The sequence below is a fragment of the Prunus persica genome, chromosome G3 (assembly GCF_000346465.2).
Source record: "Prunus persica cultivar Lovell chromosome G3, Prunus_persica_NCBIv2, whole genome shotgun sequence".
Classification (NCBI taxonomy): Eukaryota; Viridiplantae; Streptophyta; class Magnoliopsida; order Rosales; family Rosaceae; genus Prunus; species Prunus persica.
The window spans coordinates 18,564,336-18,578,224 of record NC_034011.1 but is presented as its reverse complement, the minus strand read 5'-3'; the positions used below and the strand labels follow the sequence as shown (position 1 = coordinate 18,578,224).

Here is a 13,889-nt window from a genome sequence, read left to right as displayed (position 1 = left end):
TTGATAAACAAGGCTTTGATAAAAAACCACTTTATAGATCAAATTAATTTGAATCACTTGCTGTTGGCTTACACTAACAGGAATTGATCTTCTCCTGATCCCTACCCCTTCTGTACTTGTTTTCCAAACACCTTACAACATGAGCTCCCCAGCTACAAATGATTACAGCATAGTCTTTCACCTTTTCTAAAATATGATCCTCATGAGAACGATTACTGATTTTCTCTAAGAGCAGAATAATCTTTCACCATCAGAATCTCGCTGCATAACTTTTGTGGTACCTGTTGTAATTCTTTTCCTTCTTGCCATGCTTGCCCTACTGAAACACCCGGTCCCAGATGACGAACATACACAACCACTTGATCGTTGAAAGGATATGGATGCTTGACTACAAAAACAAAATGCACATATAAAATTATTTACAGTTAGATAATTATATCAGTGAATACCATACATATGCTACAAACCCAAAAATAAATTTGCATACGGAAAATATACTTGAGCTTGGGTTATTAATGGCCCTTGCAGAAGCTAATGTTTGAGCAAACAGACAACTTATTGGCAAACAGCTGGTACCACAACTAAACCCAGTGGCAAACACAGCTCATTGGCAGTTAGTATGGCCAGACAGTTTTCAATCATAGCTCAAAGAAAGTAGAGATGATACGAGAACTGGAAGTGGAAAGTGATGGGAACCGAGAACATAAACTTTTTTTGGGGAAAATTGAGAACCTAAGGAAAAGCATGTTGAGAAGACTTACAATATATGCAAAATATAGGTAAGAATGGTTAGGAGTATATGATATGTGTATTGTGTACACACCTATTTATAGAGATCAAAGTTACTGGACCTGTGCACCAAGTGCTCCAATTACTCCACATCTTTTAGAAACATCGTTGAGATGATCTACCATGTCTAAGTTTATAATTTTTGAATAGGCTAAGATACCATGTCTAATTTATTAGATTAAGACACCTCGTCAGAACATTCTTTTCTCTTGTACTTAGCTTTTTCATTGGAAAAGTTAAGATTAATTTCTTTGAATATAATAAAAAATCTAAACGAAACTTTTGCAAAGAATGACCACTGCTAATAGTGAACTAGTGACCACATTGCATTGGATGTATGGAAAATCATACCTGGTTTTGGAAAACCCTCTGGGTATTCATGGAGATCAAACAGCCCATCCCCAAATTCATATGCTAGATCACAAGGTTGTTCAGTTGGCATTACTTCCTTAAGCTGTCTCACTACGAAGTACAATGGACTAAAGGAATTTGCAAGTCCAGTAACAAATGATCCACCTGATTCATTACAATAATTGTTAAGAGTAATATCAACAAACTGCTTAGAGTTATATCAACAAACTTGATTAGTTGTAGCCAATTAACCTCTACTCTTGGAATTGCAAACCATGCAATGAAAAAGTGATTGAAAACATCCAAAACAAACCCATCCTAAAACTTTCAACTAAAATATGAAACTTACAGCTATTATAAGAAACCTCAAAGTACATGTTAAATTACAGTATCGGTAGTTCTATTTCTTATTCCAAACTATTGATAGTATCAATAGTTCTATTTGGGTTCCTTTCTTTGGAAACAAAATAAATCTTTTTGGATTCTTCCCCAAGATATGGATTAACTTTCCTCTAGTTTTACTGCACTGCCTTATAACATTCACCAAACCTTAAACTATCAGAGCAGCTCGCTCCCTCTGCAATTCCTCCATTAAGAACAGCTCCTGTTCTATCCTACAGTTTTAGATAGATGCTTGTAGCTCAATCTTCCACCTCCTCTCATTTCCCACACCATAGCTCTAAGTTATGTCCATAATGCTACAGAAAGGAACTATATATTGTATATCATGGACCAATAAGAATCTAAATTAGTAACCAATGAAGCTTATTAATCTTATGGCACTGAATTTCTGTCATCACTTGTCCTAACTAATGCAACATGAGGGGGAAGCATTAAACATAAGTATTTGAATTTACCGTAACTTCATAAGTATGACTTGATAAATACAGTAGCTGAAACTCATAATTTACCCATATAACAATATGTATTTTGGAGGTCTACTCCATCAACTTGCATAATATTATTCATGCAACTCTAACTTCAGCCGTAATAATTGCACTGACAATCAGACCTACCATCTTACATTAGAAATTATAGACGGATGTAAATGGGAAAATAAAGATTCAATAACTCATCCATCACCTTAAAAATTGCACCGAAAATGATTTAGAAATGATATAGATAGATGTAAATGGGAAAATAAAGATCACAGGAACTCATCCATTGCCAATCCCCATGAATATTATGAAGCAAGGGAATATGCTACATTCAATTCAATTTTAATTTTCACGAGATGTGTAGTAAAAAAAAAGCAAAATTAAATTACAAAAATCATAGAGGGTAAATAAGTTACCAATAAATCGTCCATAAATCTCCCCGTCCTTCCAAGAAAAAATTGCCTGGAATTTGCAGAACATCCAATTACACATCCCCTACAATGCATGCATATTCAAGCAGGGAGAAGAAAGGAAAAATCAATAGGAGTACAGGAGTTACCTTCTTGAAAGAGTTTATCCAAGAAATGGGCATTGGTCCTATTAAAGATTATCCAATATCAGTGCCACAAATTTTTTGAAAGGTAAATAAGATTCAGATTAAAAGGAGGCTCAAAATATACTTCTCCACGGGTTATTGCTATAACAGAAAAAGGTGGCATTTGCGAGCAAGTAACCTAGCCTATATAAGGAAATTAAGCACATAAATTCTCAGAAAATGAACCGGTTAAAATATGCAATCAGAAGTTTGAGAAAGCCTACTTCAACAAGGGGGTATAGCAAATAACCATCCAATTATGACCAGAAATGTGCTATTTCCAACTAAAACAGTTCTACAAAAAAAAAAAAAAATCCAACTAAAAGAGGAAACTTCCGCTCATCTAGATAAAGTCAGCAAGTAGTTTTTAACATCATATAAGCAGAAACTTTCATGTTCTTGACATCAATAGTTTATGAACTGTAAACCAATAAACTACCCCAACCAACAGATTATATTAATTATTAAAAAGCACTAATGAGGACGTTAGAGCTTCCAGTAGAAAGAGCTTGATCTATGTAAGTTACCTCCATTTGTTCGGCAATTATAATATTCAAGAGAAATTGCACCATCTTCATTGGACAACAATTTAGATGCACTTCTCTTGGCTAAGTTGGGATCCTCGTATCTTGTGCCAGCTATCTCCCAAGCTCTTGATATGAGCCTGCGTTAAAATTGTCCAGATGTCAAAGACTCTACATTCAATCTATTAATTTCAAAAGAAAAATTCTTTATAAAATAAAGATACATACTTGCCTTATGTCTTCATAACTTGTCATTGTAAGACGAGATTCAATGGATTTTATAGTATAACATAAACAAGTTACCTAGGTTCTAGCAATCGCAGCAGTCGATGACGCCTTTCGGGGGGGATATCATCAATTTTTTTCCTAACAAACACAGACATACAATTTTAAAAACGGTAACAGATTAAGAATTAATATTTGTTCTTTTTCTCAGCATTTTCACAACAACAAAGAATAACTTCAAAGTACCATAAATCTAAGTAACAAAATAACATAAAAGAGTTAAAATTAAAAAAATGATAATGATTGAAAAAACTGACCAAAGATATGCAGCAGGATTGTAAGAAGCCGAGTCCAGAGGAATCAAGTCCTTAGGAGGGTCAAGAAATGTGACAATGTCTTGCTCATCCAAGTAAGATTTTCTCCCAGTTGGAAGATATTCATATGGTTTCTCGTCCCACGAAGATACATACCCTCTCCCACCTCCATTGACAGCACAAACTACACCCCCAGTATACTGTAGAGACCCACGGCTGTACAACTGCAAGCCTGCACGCCCAAATAAAGACCATAATCATATGTTCACACAAGTACATGCCATTTTTCTAAAACTGGAGACAACAAGACAAAACTAAAGGAGCATAATTTGCAGTTATACACACAAACACGTAAGTCCATACATAAGTACACACAAATCACACAAGCAAAAGTACAGTTTCACAAGCTTGAACAAATGAACAACATGATATGGCCCTTTTGATTTCAGAGAAAATAAAAAATTGAGCTTCATTTTTCCAATTACTTACGAAAAAAAACTAAAGCTTTGGCTAAACCGAACAACGAGCTGGTTCACTGACTTAACACTTCAATGAAATTCTGGGTTATCTACTTATTGTGCTTACTTGCCTCCGCAACTAAACAAGAGGAAAATAACGTCTTCTTCTTTTTTTCTTTTTGTATGGAGATTGAGTTGCGGAGTTTACAAATTACGTAGGAGTGAAAAAGAACTCACCTTTGACGGAATTATATCGACCAAGTAGACACCTTTGGTAAGGGAAGTTGATTTGGCGGGAAATGGGTGATGAGCAGAGATTGGATGGGAGGGGACGAATGGGATTGTTGAAGGTTGCTGCTGCTGCCTCTGCCTTCATTTGCTTCTCATCAAAATGCAAAACAAGTTTTTGGGTTTTGGAGGGCACTCTAGAAATAGAAAGAAGGTTTATTTTTGTGCCCCAAAAAACGATTTTTTTTAAATTTCAAGTCAAACTTCAACACCCATCTGGCTTTCGATTTGTTACATCCCTAGGCCCTACTCCGCTTATCTTGCAGCCGCAGATACATGATCTCTGCTCTCATTTTCTTCACATTTTTCCGATCCCTTTCCAACTTATCATCATAATCGTCATCACCACCACCTCCTCCATTCTCAACTGTTGTCGAAACTGTCACTTTTTTTTTTAAAAGTCTGCAGCCCTCTCAATCTCATTGACCACCAAAAAATTCTCACATTTGTCTCTACTTCTCAGAAATCAACCCAATTGAATTAACAATCTTACACGAGCTTTCCATCAAATGCTTCTCCAAACTCAATCTCTCACAACCCATGTGGCTCTTCCATTCACTCCTTCAAAACCAATTCCCAAAACCCAATTCTTCACTCCTTCAAAGCAAAATCCGTTTCTCAAAACTCAGTGGAGAACACTAAAATGCTCGCTTTCGACTGTTTCAGAGCCGACCCACTTGGAGAAGAAGACCCATAAGCCGTTTCCGGCTGAGGTTTCAAGGACTATTATGGAGTTGGTGTCTGTGGGCACGCTTTCTACTTTGACCCAAGAAGGTTGGCCTTTGGGTATTGGCGTTCGCTTCGCTGTTGACCCAGAAGGCACTCCAGTCTTGTGCTTGAATGCCTCTAATCGGCAGTTCTCCATTGACAGGAGGTCTAGCTTCCATGTCCAGGTGCTTTTCTCACCGAACACTATGTGTTTGCATTTTGTTCACGGCCTTAAAGGGCTCTAATTTTCTAAGGTATATGGTTGATTATGAAGCTCAATGTAAGGCGGCGTTGTTATTTTCTTTGGTGCACAGTTAGAGCAATGTGGGCTGCGGACGCCTCAATGCACGATATTAGGTAGCATTGACAAACCAGAAGACAGGAAGATGTTGAAGGTAAATTATGTTTGCTTAGGTCGAATAGGTTTACTTGGAAGAGCTCTGTTATTTATCAATTTATCATTTACGTTACAATGTAATTAGCTCGTTGTTAGTGTGCTGCTTAAGTTGTTTAAAGGAAGCATGTTAAAAGCATAATTGTTGCTGGTCTTTTGGGGGACTAAAGATGGAATTCACTGTGAAGGATGCATAACTTGAAAGTAAACATATTTACGATGCTTGGTTTTGGTCGAACTTCCGTAGTCTTCCACCAACTGCAACTAGTCCGTTTCAAATTATGATTGCATTATTTGCATTAGGATAGAATATTAGGATGTTTATGGCAGACTGCCATGGCTTTTTTCAAGTAAGTACTAGAGCTATCTCTCATATGCCCCAGGCTGCATAACCTTTAAACAGTATGAGTTATGATTGACCACCATGTACCATATTATGCGTCTGAGGTGCAGGTTATTGTTTTGTGTGTTATATGCATTTTTGACATTAGGATTGGGTTGGATTATTGTTTGGGTTAATTGGAAGTTGAATATAAGGGCAGAAAATTAGAGGATAAGATATGTTGTAAGGGCTTCCAGGAATCTCACATGGGAGAAGTTTATTGGAACCTCAACATTAAAATAAAGTGATCTTGCCGAAAATTTCAGTTTGTGTATCTCTTACAAAGCCTTGCTTATAGAGAAGCAATCTGATATAAAAAGGAAAAGATTTCTTAATAATAAGCAACACAATTAAATTAAACCCAAAAAAGGAAATCTTATAGAAAATCAGTTTCCAGATACCCAGAATCACTGCAACCTGAGGCAAAATATTTCTGTGGTCATGCTTTGGGCTTTTTGGACCAGGCTGTGTCTAGACTTCACACCACTTTAGTATATTGGCTTGGCAATGAACCTTCCTGACTTAGTTGGTCGTCCAAATTTTGTACAGACCTAAACTCCAGCATTGTGTGGTTGGATTTATGTGCTGGACTCAGTCCTCCAACAGAAGCATAGACAGTCCCATGTAGGTATTATGTGTAGTGGCTTCTTGATACCTTATTAATCTATTATTTTCAACTAAAAGAGCCCTATTGATCCATTTAAAGCTAATAAAAAGCATTCATATGTGATCTGTTTTTTTGCTAGTATGTATGTGTGAGGTGTTATATTGTTATAATCTGATCTTTCATTTGGATGTTCAATGCCGTTACTGTCAGTACCTTCATTCAGTATGGACAAAGAGGTTTGGAGAAGAAGTCAACGAAGACCTTATATATGTTGTTTCTGTGGAACGGGTACTTCAGTTGGAGGACTTTAAAGAGGTATTTTGGTGTTTTATTTGCTCCTGTGCTGGACTAGTAATTATAAGCAATAGTTATTTACGATACTGGTATGGCCTAATCCTATAAAGTTTTGCCTGTAGCTCTTAACTTGGTATGTATTTAGACAGAGGACTTATTCAAAGGCTTATCTGTTTTCTAACTTTGATGATACTCTCACAGGGTGGTGTATGGATTACATCTTCAGATTATAAAAATGCACAACCTGATCCTCTTCGGGACTTTGCGGAAAAGCTAGTGAATGAGATAAACACCAACAACATTGAAGATATTAACCGTTTCTGCAACATCTATGCTGATTTGAACTTCCAGGTTTGTGCCAACCAACTTTTTGTGATCGTTGGTTATGTATTCAGTTGCATATTGATTCCTCACTACCGGAAACACTCAATTACATACAAGATTTGTTAACTTAAACTAGACAATGCCAAGACTAGTTGCAAGGTTTGGGTCAAAACTAATGTGTTTTTTAACCTTGAAAAGAAAGCAACCAATGAGTGAGCTTTCACTTGAGGGGTTCATGCAATTTGATGCAATAAATCATCCTAGCAGATTTAATTGAAGGAGTGTTTCAACTCTTGCCTAAAAGATGGACTAATTGACAATCCCAAGTTAACTCCAATGTCATTTTTCAGTCATCCAACCCATAATTTGTATCATTGCCTGTTTAACAATATTGAGGTGTCAGAAAAACCTTCCATTTCTATTACAGGATATCTATAAACCAAATAACCATTTTTCTTCAAGAAGCTTGAGGAGCATTAACTGTTTAGTAAAAGCGTTTATTAACATTCCTTGAGGACTGGTTTGTACATCACTTTCAGTGAATCTGCGTTTAGTTGTATTTTCTCTTGCTATGTGGTCATGGTACACTGTTTTGCTTTGCAGGTTTCTGAAGCAAAATTGATTTGGATTGATCGGTTAGGCTTTGACTTGCGTCTTTGGTCTCCTCAGGAAGGTATATTCGAGGTTCGCATTCCCTTTCCCAGGGATGTGATTGACGAGAAGGGTGCAAAATCAACGTTTAATTGTATGTCTCAATTAGCTTGGGAGGTGGAAAAGAATTTCTATGCCCCAGATTTTGACAGAGTGAAACAAGTTAAGCAGATAGCATACAAGGGACAGTAAACTTTCTGTGTGCTGCGTTTATAAAATGTATTGATATGCTTACTTTAGCTGCAAAAGAGGCAACTTGGTTGAGCTTGTTACTTTGTACAAGGCTTTTAATATGCCCTTAGTACTAACTTTCTGAGATGTCACAATTTTGAGATTGTGTTTGAGTTCCATATAATTTGAGAATTAAATTTTAATCCTTTTTATGGCAAAGATAATCTCATTATACTTGCTAACGGAGTCTAGCCTAGTGAAAAAGAATCTTGACTTGGAGACCCGTGTGTGTGAGAAAACCCTTCTCCCATTTCTTAACTTTGGCAACAAAAAAAATGCCATTATACTCTAATGTCTTGAAAATTTATGTAAAGGTTCACAATGTTATCAAGTTCTCAGAGGAATTGTTACCTTTCGGAATTTATTTGCTGTAATGTAGTCAAGCTGGCTGAATGCAACTCTTTTCATCCTTTCATAACAAATCTATTTTCATACTTTCATAAATACAAAAAACTATAAATAAATCTTAAATCATTTAATTTCTATAAACAAATCCAAACAAGGAAAGTTGACCATATTGAATTTAATTTTGATTATTAAATTACTTTGATGCCATATTAAGTGTTTTGGGCTTTTTTATGAGGTTTTGGGGTTTGGTTTGTTTTAAGAAATCAATGGCAATTTTGTAATTTAAAAGAAGTTAAAAGCTTTTTTGTTATGTTGTAAACGAGCTTTGAGTGTATTTTTAAAGTCCATTTCATATATAATTTTTTAATAATTTGAGCTCTTATATATCGGATATAATAGTGAATCTCCCTAAAAAAAAAGTTTTTTCATCATAAATGCAACATATTCCAGTCCCAGAAAGAAAAAAAAAATAAAAAATAAAAAGAAGAAAACAAATCCACAATCAGCATGATGACGTGCACCATTCTGAAAAAGAAGAAAATAAAAAGAAAGAAAAAATAGCGGCAAAAGACAAAGAAAAAACGAAGGGAAAATAAAAAGACTCATCATAAAATGTCAAAAACCCTAGACCCTTTTCTATCAGAGAGAAGCAGAGCAGGTAAAGCTCTCTCTGGGTTTTGAGAGGGTTCGTATTTAATTAATCAGAATTCATTAACAATATATTCTTGTATTATATTTAAGCAGGTGATGGGACTCTCTAATACCCTCGATTGGTTGTTGGCAATTTGCGTTTGGTGCAGTGCATATCTCGCAGTTGCAATCTTCTCGTCTTCCCCAATCTTCAACTTTCTCAGTGTTCTTCTCTGAATTAGCAGCTTCGGAAGAAAACCCAGATATCTAAAATGGGTTATGCACAACTGGTTATTGGCCCTGCTGGCAGCGGCAAGGTAATTTCACACCATGATTGACATTTTTTAATTTTTTTTATGTACCCAATACATGAATCAGTCGATTTCTTGCTCTAATTTGCACCAAATGTTTGAATGTGGGATACATCATAATCACATAGGCAATCACTATGATTATATATTTTTTTTTATGTTTTTATGTACCCATTTCTTGTTTTGTTGAGTTCTCTTCTTGGAACCAGTCGATTTTCCGCTGTAATTTACACTAACACTGTTTGAATGTGAGTGTGGGATGCATCATAATAATCACATGGGCAATGAGTTTTGATTAATATGTTTGCATTTTTTATGTACTCACTTTGATGAGTTCGTTTGCAACCAGCTGACTAATTGCTCTAATTTGCCCCAACACTGTTTGAATGTGGGATACATCATAATCACATGGGAAATCACTATGATTAATATTTTCTTTGAGGTCTTTTGTTTACCCATTATTATTTTTGATGAATTTGTTTGCTTCTTGCAACCAGTCGACTTATTGCTCTAAATTGCACGAACACTGTACAACTGTTGGGAGGAATATTCATATTATTAACTTGGATCCTGCTGCGGAAAATTTTGACTACCCTGTGGCCTTAGGTAAGTAGTCAATTCATTTATTTGGTCACTTGTTTTCATTCACTGCACTCAACTTGTGTTCTCTTCTTCTCTTTTCCCTCTTGCAGATATTAGGGAGCTTGTTTCCTTGGATGATGTGATGGAGGAACTTGGATTGGGTCCCAATGGTGGACTTTTGTACTGCATGGAGTATCCTTTATTTTTTCCCCTCAAATTTTTCTTTGCATTTCTTATGGTTTTGTTTCTTCTTGTTTATTTTTCACCTGTGAGGATTGCAATTTTTTAAAGGGCTAACAGACATGGAATGTTTACATGTGGAAAAAACAGTGAATCATTTATACCACTTCCAGGTGTGATCCCTCTCTGTAAAAACTTTAATTCTTTGGTGAATGGCCTTAATCTTGATTCCTAGACACCTTGAAGACAATCTGGATGATTGGCTCACAGAGGAATTGGACAATTACTTGGATGATGACTACTTAGTTTTTGACTGCCCAGGTATCCATACTAACACTGCATGCTTTGATGTCTGTATTTATTATCATGCATTAGTGGTTGAGATCTATCGATGAAAAGCTGACTACAATGAGGTTAAGGTCTTTTATGAAAGTAATTACATTAAAAGGAAAAAAGTGAAATGATGGAGTTTTTTATAGGGTTAGGGAAAGAATACTATGTAAATAAACAAAAAAAGGAAAGAACTAGGGCTCGTGTATCTGTTTATCTAAAAGAGGGGCCGTTTATCTAGAAGGCATTCGTATAGATATATTTTCCTCGGTCACTTATTACCCCACGATGCTATCAGTGATTTAACTTTCGAGAAATAGGATTAAAAATTGGTACTGCATGGTTTTTCATTCTAGTAAAGTAGAATTATGTCAAGGCTCCTAGTTCTGTGTGTGTGTGTTTTAAAGGAATTGTGTGACACAAAATAATTTGAGACTTCTGCTTTTGTTATATAGGCCAGATAGAACTTTTTTCGCATGTTCCTGTGCTAAAGAACTTTGTGGACCATTTGAAGCGTAAAAATTTCAGCATCTGCGCCGTATACTTGCTTGATTCACAGGTCTGTATAACTTTTATGTTCTACTCTGTAGCCTTTTCTCTTCCTGTCTTGGCATTACTCGTTATTCTGTTTGTCTCCCCAAATAAATCGTTCCAATTTCTATTGAAACAGTTCATGACGGATGTGACAAAGTTTATTAGTGGGTGCATGTCATCCCTTTCTGCAATGGTTCAACTTGAAGTACCACATGTCAATATCCTCTCCAAAATGGACCTTGTGGCCAAAAAAAAGGATGTTGAAGAGTGGGATACTCTATTCTCTCTAACTGTTAACACCTTGCATGTTTTTTCAATCTGTTTAGCTTATTTTAATTGCTCAATCTGTTCTGCATTTTTAATGTTTCAGTTTCTTGAATCCGGAGCCTCAAGTTTTGTTATCAGAGTTGAATCAACGCATGGCTCCTCAGTTTGCAAAGCTAAACAAATCTTTGGTTGAACTGGTAAGTGAGAAGCCACTGAAAACCCAAGAATACTTTTTTGAACTTTGAGATTTATTGCAGGAGTTCTCAAGATTTTGGTCACGATGCACAATATCTATATTGGTCTACACATAAAAATACACAAAAATTGCATTACTGCAAATAGTGACCATCTTCTACTGTTTGGTTTGTTAGGTTGATAATTATGGCATGGTGAGTTTTGTGCCTCTAAACTTGAGAAAGGCGACAAGGTACTCTATTTTTATGCATGTTTGCCTGGATGTCTTTAGTCTTATCTTGTGATTACTGTTTTGCACGTCTAAGATGTTTTGAATCTGTAGATTACTTTAAATTGTTTTTGTGTTTTCATTTTCTTTACATTAACTCTTTTATTAACAGGTAATTAATCTTAGAGTAATGTTTCTTGTGTTTTCCTTCTCTTTTTTGGCAGCATAAGCTATGTCCTGGCTCAGATCGATACCTGCATTCAGTATGGAGAAGATGCTGACGTGAAGATTAAGGATTTTGATCCAGAAGATGAAGATTAAGGAACTTGATGATCTAGAAGATGGCTGAGCTACCTTATTAAACTTTTAACTCTTGATCTTTAAATGATCTAAAGGGGGGTAGCATTGTGAATATGTAAGACCAAATTATTAACTCTTGTTTGAAATATGAGAATTATATGTGAAAGAGTAGAACTATATGAAGTACATTTCTGATTTGTATAACTTCTATTACAGTATCAAGGCTATACAAACTTTTACATGTTTTATTCCTTTTTGTTGGCAATTAGGCATTTGATCAATTCATCCAATTTCTTATCCGACGATCCGCCTTTCTCCACGGCATGCCTTGCCATGGTCCCAAATAGCCCTGCCCTCTCCCTAGCCCTCCTCCCCTTCTCACCTCCCATCAACTCCTTTATTCCATCACAAATCACATGGCGATCAAGGGCAGTGATCTGCCCTTGTGAAACCATTAACCCTGCTTTCAATCCCATTGCAACATACTTGGCATTCAGTGGTTGCTCTGCTCCCATTGGCCAGGCCAATAGAGGGACCCCCATTGACAAGCTCTCCAACACCGAGTTCCACCCACAATGGCTCAAAAACCCTCCCACCTTTGGGTGTGCCAGGATACTCCGCTGGTCCACCCAATCACATACAACCAACCCTCTCCCTTCCACCCTTCTCTCCCATCCTTCATCCGAAGCCCAGGTCCCCGATCGGACGGCCCAAATGAACCGACATCCTGCCATCTCCAGCCCGTAAGCGATCTCGTCCATCTGATCCCCCGACAACCGTGCTTGTGTACCGAAGGACACGTAGATCACCGCACTGGATCCGTCTTGCTCATCCAGCCACTTGATGTAGGGACATGATTCACTCTTATCGTGGGACCCACGAGTCCCTGGTGGAATATAATCATAGAGCAGAACGGGCCCCACACACCATGCCTTGGCCTGCTTGTGCAAAGCTTCCAATGCAGCCACGTACTCGCATTCAAGCTCCTGAAAGCTATTCACAATCACACCCCAGCTATTCCTATCGGCCTCTTCAACCTCCCATATCATACGTGAAAACGGGTCAGCCTCCGGGTCATTACTCCGGGGCTGTAAGTCGGATCTATCCAATGCGAACGGAAGACTCAAATCGGGCAACTCTACTACAGAACCCGAAACCGACGTCGTTTCACGTTGGACATCCATAGAAGAAACGGTTTTAAGAACAACCATGGGCAGCACCCCCATCCCATGCGACACAACACGTGGAATGTCGAAAGAGCGACACGTGTCGAGCGTCCAACTGAGAAAGAAGTCAGAGATTACGCAAATTGGGCGGGAACCATTTTCCACCATCTCCTTCAGAAGAGCTTCGAATGGCTGTTTAATTTTTTTGGTGGCTGCGATGAAAGGAACGAGGAGCTCCATGGAAGGGAGGCTGGCGGTGTTCTCGCAGCCTCGAGGGAGGTCAGGGACGCTTGGAAATGGCACGACGGAGATGGAGATTGACGAGCAGTCTGAAACTTTGGAGCTTATAAACGGTGCGTTTTGCGGGGTGGTGACGACGGTGACTTTCAGGCCACGGCTTGACAAGGCCTTGGATATGTCTAGCAATGGAATGGTGTGGCCTTGAGCCATGAAAGGGAAAATTACTGCATGGGGTGGTGGTGGTGATGGAGAGGACGCAGCCATGGTCACTGGAAGTAGCAAAATTCGAATGAGTGGGGAAAAATATATGAGTTGGGTTTTATTTATAGAGTTTGATTATTGAATTAGAATTTTAAATCTACGTATTGTTCATAGAATCTTATAGAGTTTAATGGCTTTCCTAAACGTGTGAGGCTCCGCATTTTCAATTTCAAAGTGCAATTAATCTAATTACCTATGCCTTCATTCAATGTTTAATTCTCTGCACTTTGCCACCATTTTGTGAGTGAGTAGATTTTCTTTGCAAATGTGATTAATTACAACAAAGAATAATTAATGGTTTTTTTTTAATGGATTTAAAATTGA

At 37.3% G+C, this 13,889-nt stretch overlaps 4 protein-coding genes across 6 annotated transcripts; 2 read left to right on the top strand and 2 right to left on the bottom strand.

Moving 5' to 3' along the window:
* On the bottom strand, positions 1–4,569 carry LOC18783894. Its single transcript, XM_020559728.1, has 8 exons — positions 4,372–4,569; positions 3,680–3,908; positions 3,441–3,503; positions 3,141–3,277; positions 2,578–2,615; positions 2,435–2,480; positions 1,141–1,305; positions 1–388 (listed from the first exon to the last, which is right to left on the bottom strand). Exons 1-8 carry the CDS (start codon positions 4,508–4,510, stop codon positions 213–215), a joined length of 993 nt encoding a protein of 330 aa, XP_020415317.1. The 5' UTR covers positions 4,511–4,569; the 3' UTR covers positions 1–212.
* On the top strand, positions 4,745–8,167 carry LOC109947941 (glutamyl-tRNA reductase-binding protein, chloroplastic). The gene is made up of 5 exons (XM_020559729.1): positions 4,745–5,315; positions 5,445–5,525; positions 6,724–6,828; positions 7,009–7,158; positions 7,735–8,167. Exons 1-5 carry the CDS (start codon positions 4,932–4,934, stop codon positions 7,972–7,974), a joined length of 960 nt encoding a protein of 319 aa, XP_020415318.1. The 5' UTR covers positions 4,745–4,931; the 3' UTR covers positions 7,975–8,167.
* LOC18784342 (GPN-loop GTPase 3) lies at positions 8,908–12,149 on the top strand. 3 transcript variants are annotated; one of them, XM_007217199.2, is made up of 10 exons: positions 8,908–9,019; positions 9,106–9,308; positions 9,800–9,908; positions 9,995–10,076; positions 10,300–10,385; positions 10,850–10,953; positions 11,065–11,195; positions 11,299–11,392; positions 11,567–11,622; positions 11,823–12,149. In XM_007217199.2, the coding sequence occupies exons 2-10, from the start codon at positions 9,264–9,266 to the stop codon at positions 11,917–11,919; spliced, it is 804 nt and encodes a 267-aa protein (XP_007217261.1). In that variant the 5' UTR covers positions 8,908–9,019; positions 9,106–9,263; the 3' UTR covers positions 11,920–12,149. The 3 variants fall into 3 exon arrangements, with proteins under 3 accessions (XP_007217261.1, XP_020416506.1, XP_020416507.1); XM_020560917.1 differs by having other exon boundaries at positions 8,958–9,046; positions 9,162–9,308; XM_020560918.1 differs by having other exon boundaries at positions 8,976–9,019; positions 9,162–9,308.
* Positions 12,134–13,718, bottom strand: LOC109948310 (UDP-glycosyltransferase 90A1-like). Its single transcript, XM_020560916.1, has one exon. It carries the CDS (start codon positions 13,566–13,568, stop codon positions 12,144–12,146), a length of 1,425 nt encoding a protein of 474 aa, XP_020416505.1. The 5' UTR covers positions 13,569–13,718; the 3' UTR covers positions 12,134–12,143.

Excerpts from the sequence above, each read along its gene's own strand:
- LOC109948310 (XM_020560916.1), bottom strand. The coding sequence starts at position 13,568 with ATGGCTGCGTCCTCTCCATCACCACCACCACCCCATGCAGTAATTTTC.
- LOC18783894 (XM_020559728.1), bottom strand. The coding sequence starts at position 4,510 with ATGAAGGCAGAGGCAGCAGCAGCAACCTTCAACAATCCCATTCGTCCC. Across the intron at positions 2,616-3,140 it reads TAATTGCCGAACAAATGGAG|GACCAATGCCCATTTCTTGG; the intron begins GTAACTTACATA and ends AATCTTTAATAG. Across the intron at positions 389-1,140 it reads AGAGGGTTTTCCAAAACCAG|TCAAGCATCCATATCCTTTC; the intron begins GTATGATTTTCC and ends TTGTTTTTGTAG.
- LOC109947941 (XM_020559729.1), top strand. The coding sequence starts at position 4,932 with ATGCTTCTCCAAACTCAATCTCTCACAACCCATGTGGCTCTTCCATTC. Across the intron at positions 5,316-5,444 it reads GGTCTAGCTTCCATGTCCAG|TTAGAGCAATGTGGGCTGCG; the intron begins GTGCTTTTCTCA and ends TTTGGTGCACAG. Across the intron at positions 6,829-7,008 it reads AGTTGGAGGACTTTAAAGAG|GGTGGTGTATGGATTACATC; the intron begins GTATTTTGGTGT and ends ATACTCTCACAG.
- LOC18784342 (XM_007217199.2), top strand. The coding sequence starts at position 9,264 with ATGGGTTATGCACAACTGGTTATTGGCCCTGCTGGCAGCGGCAAG. Across the intron at positions 10,077-10,299 it reads GGACTTTTGTACTGCATGGA|ACACCTTGAAGACAATCTGG; the intron begins GTATCCTTTATT and ends CTTGATTCCTAG. Across the intron at positions 11,196-11,298 it reads AAAAAAAAGGATGTTGAAGA|TTTCTTGAATCCGGAGCCTC; the intron begins GTGGGATACTCT and ends TTAATGTTTCAG.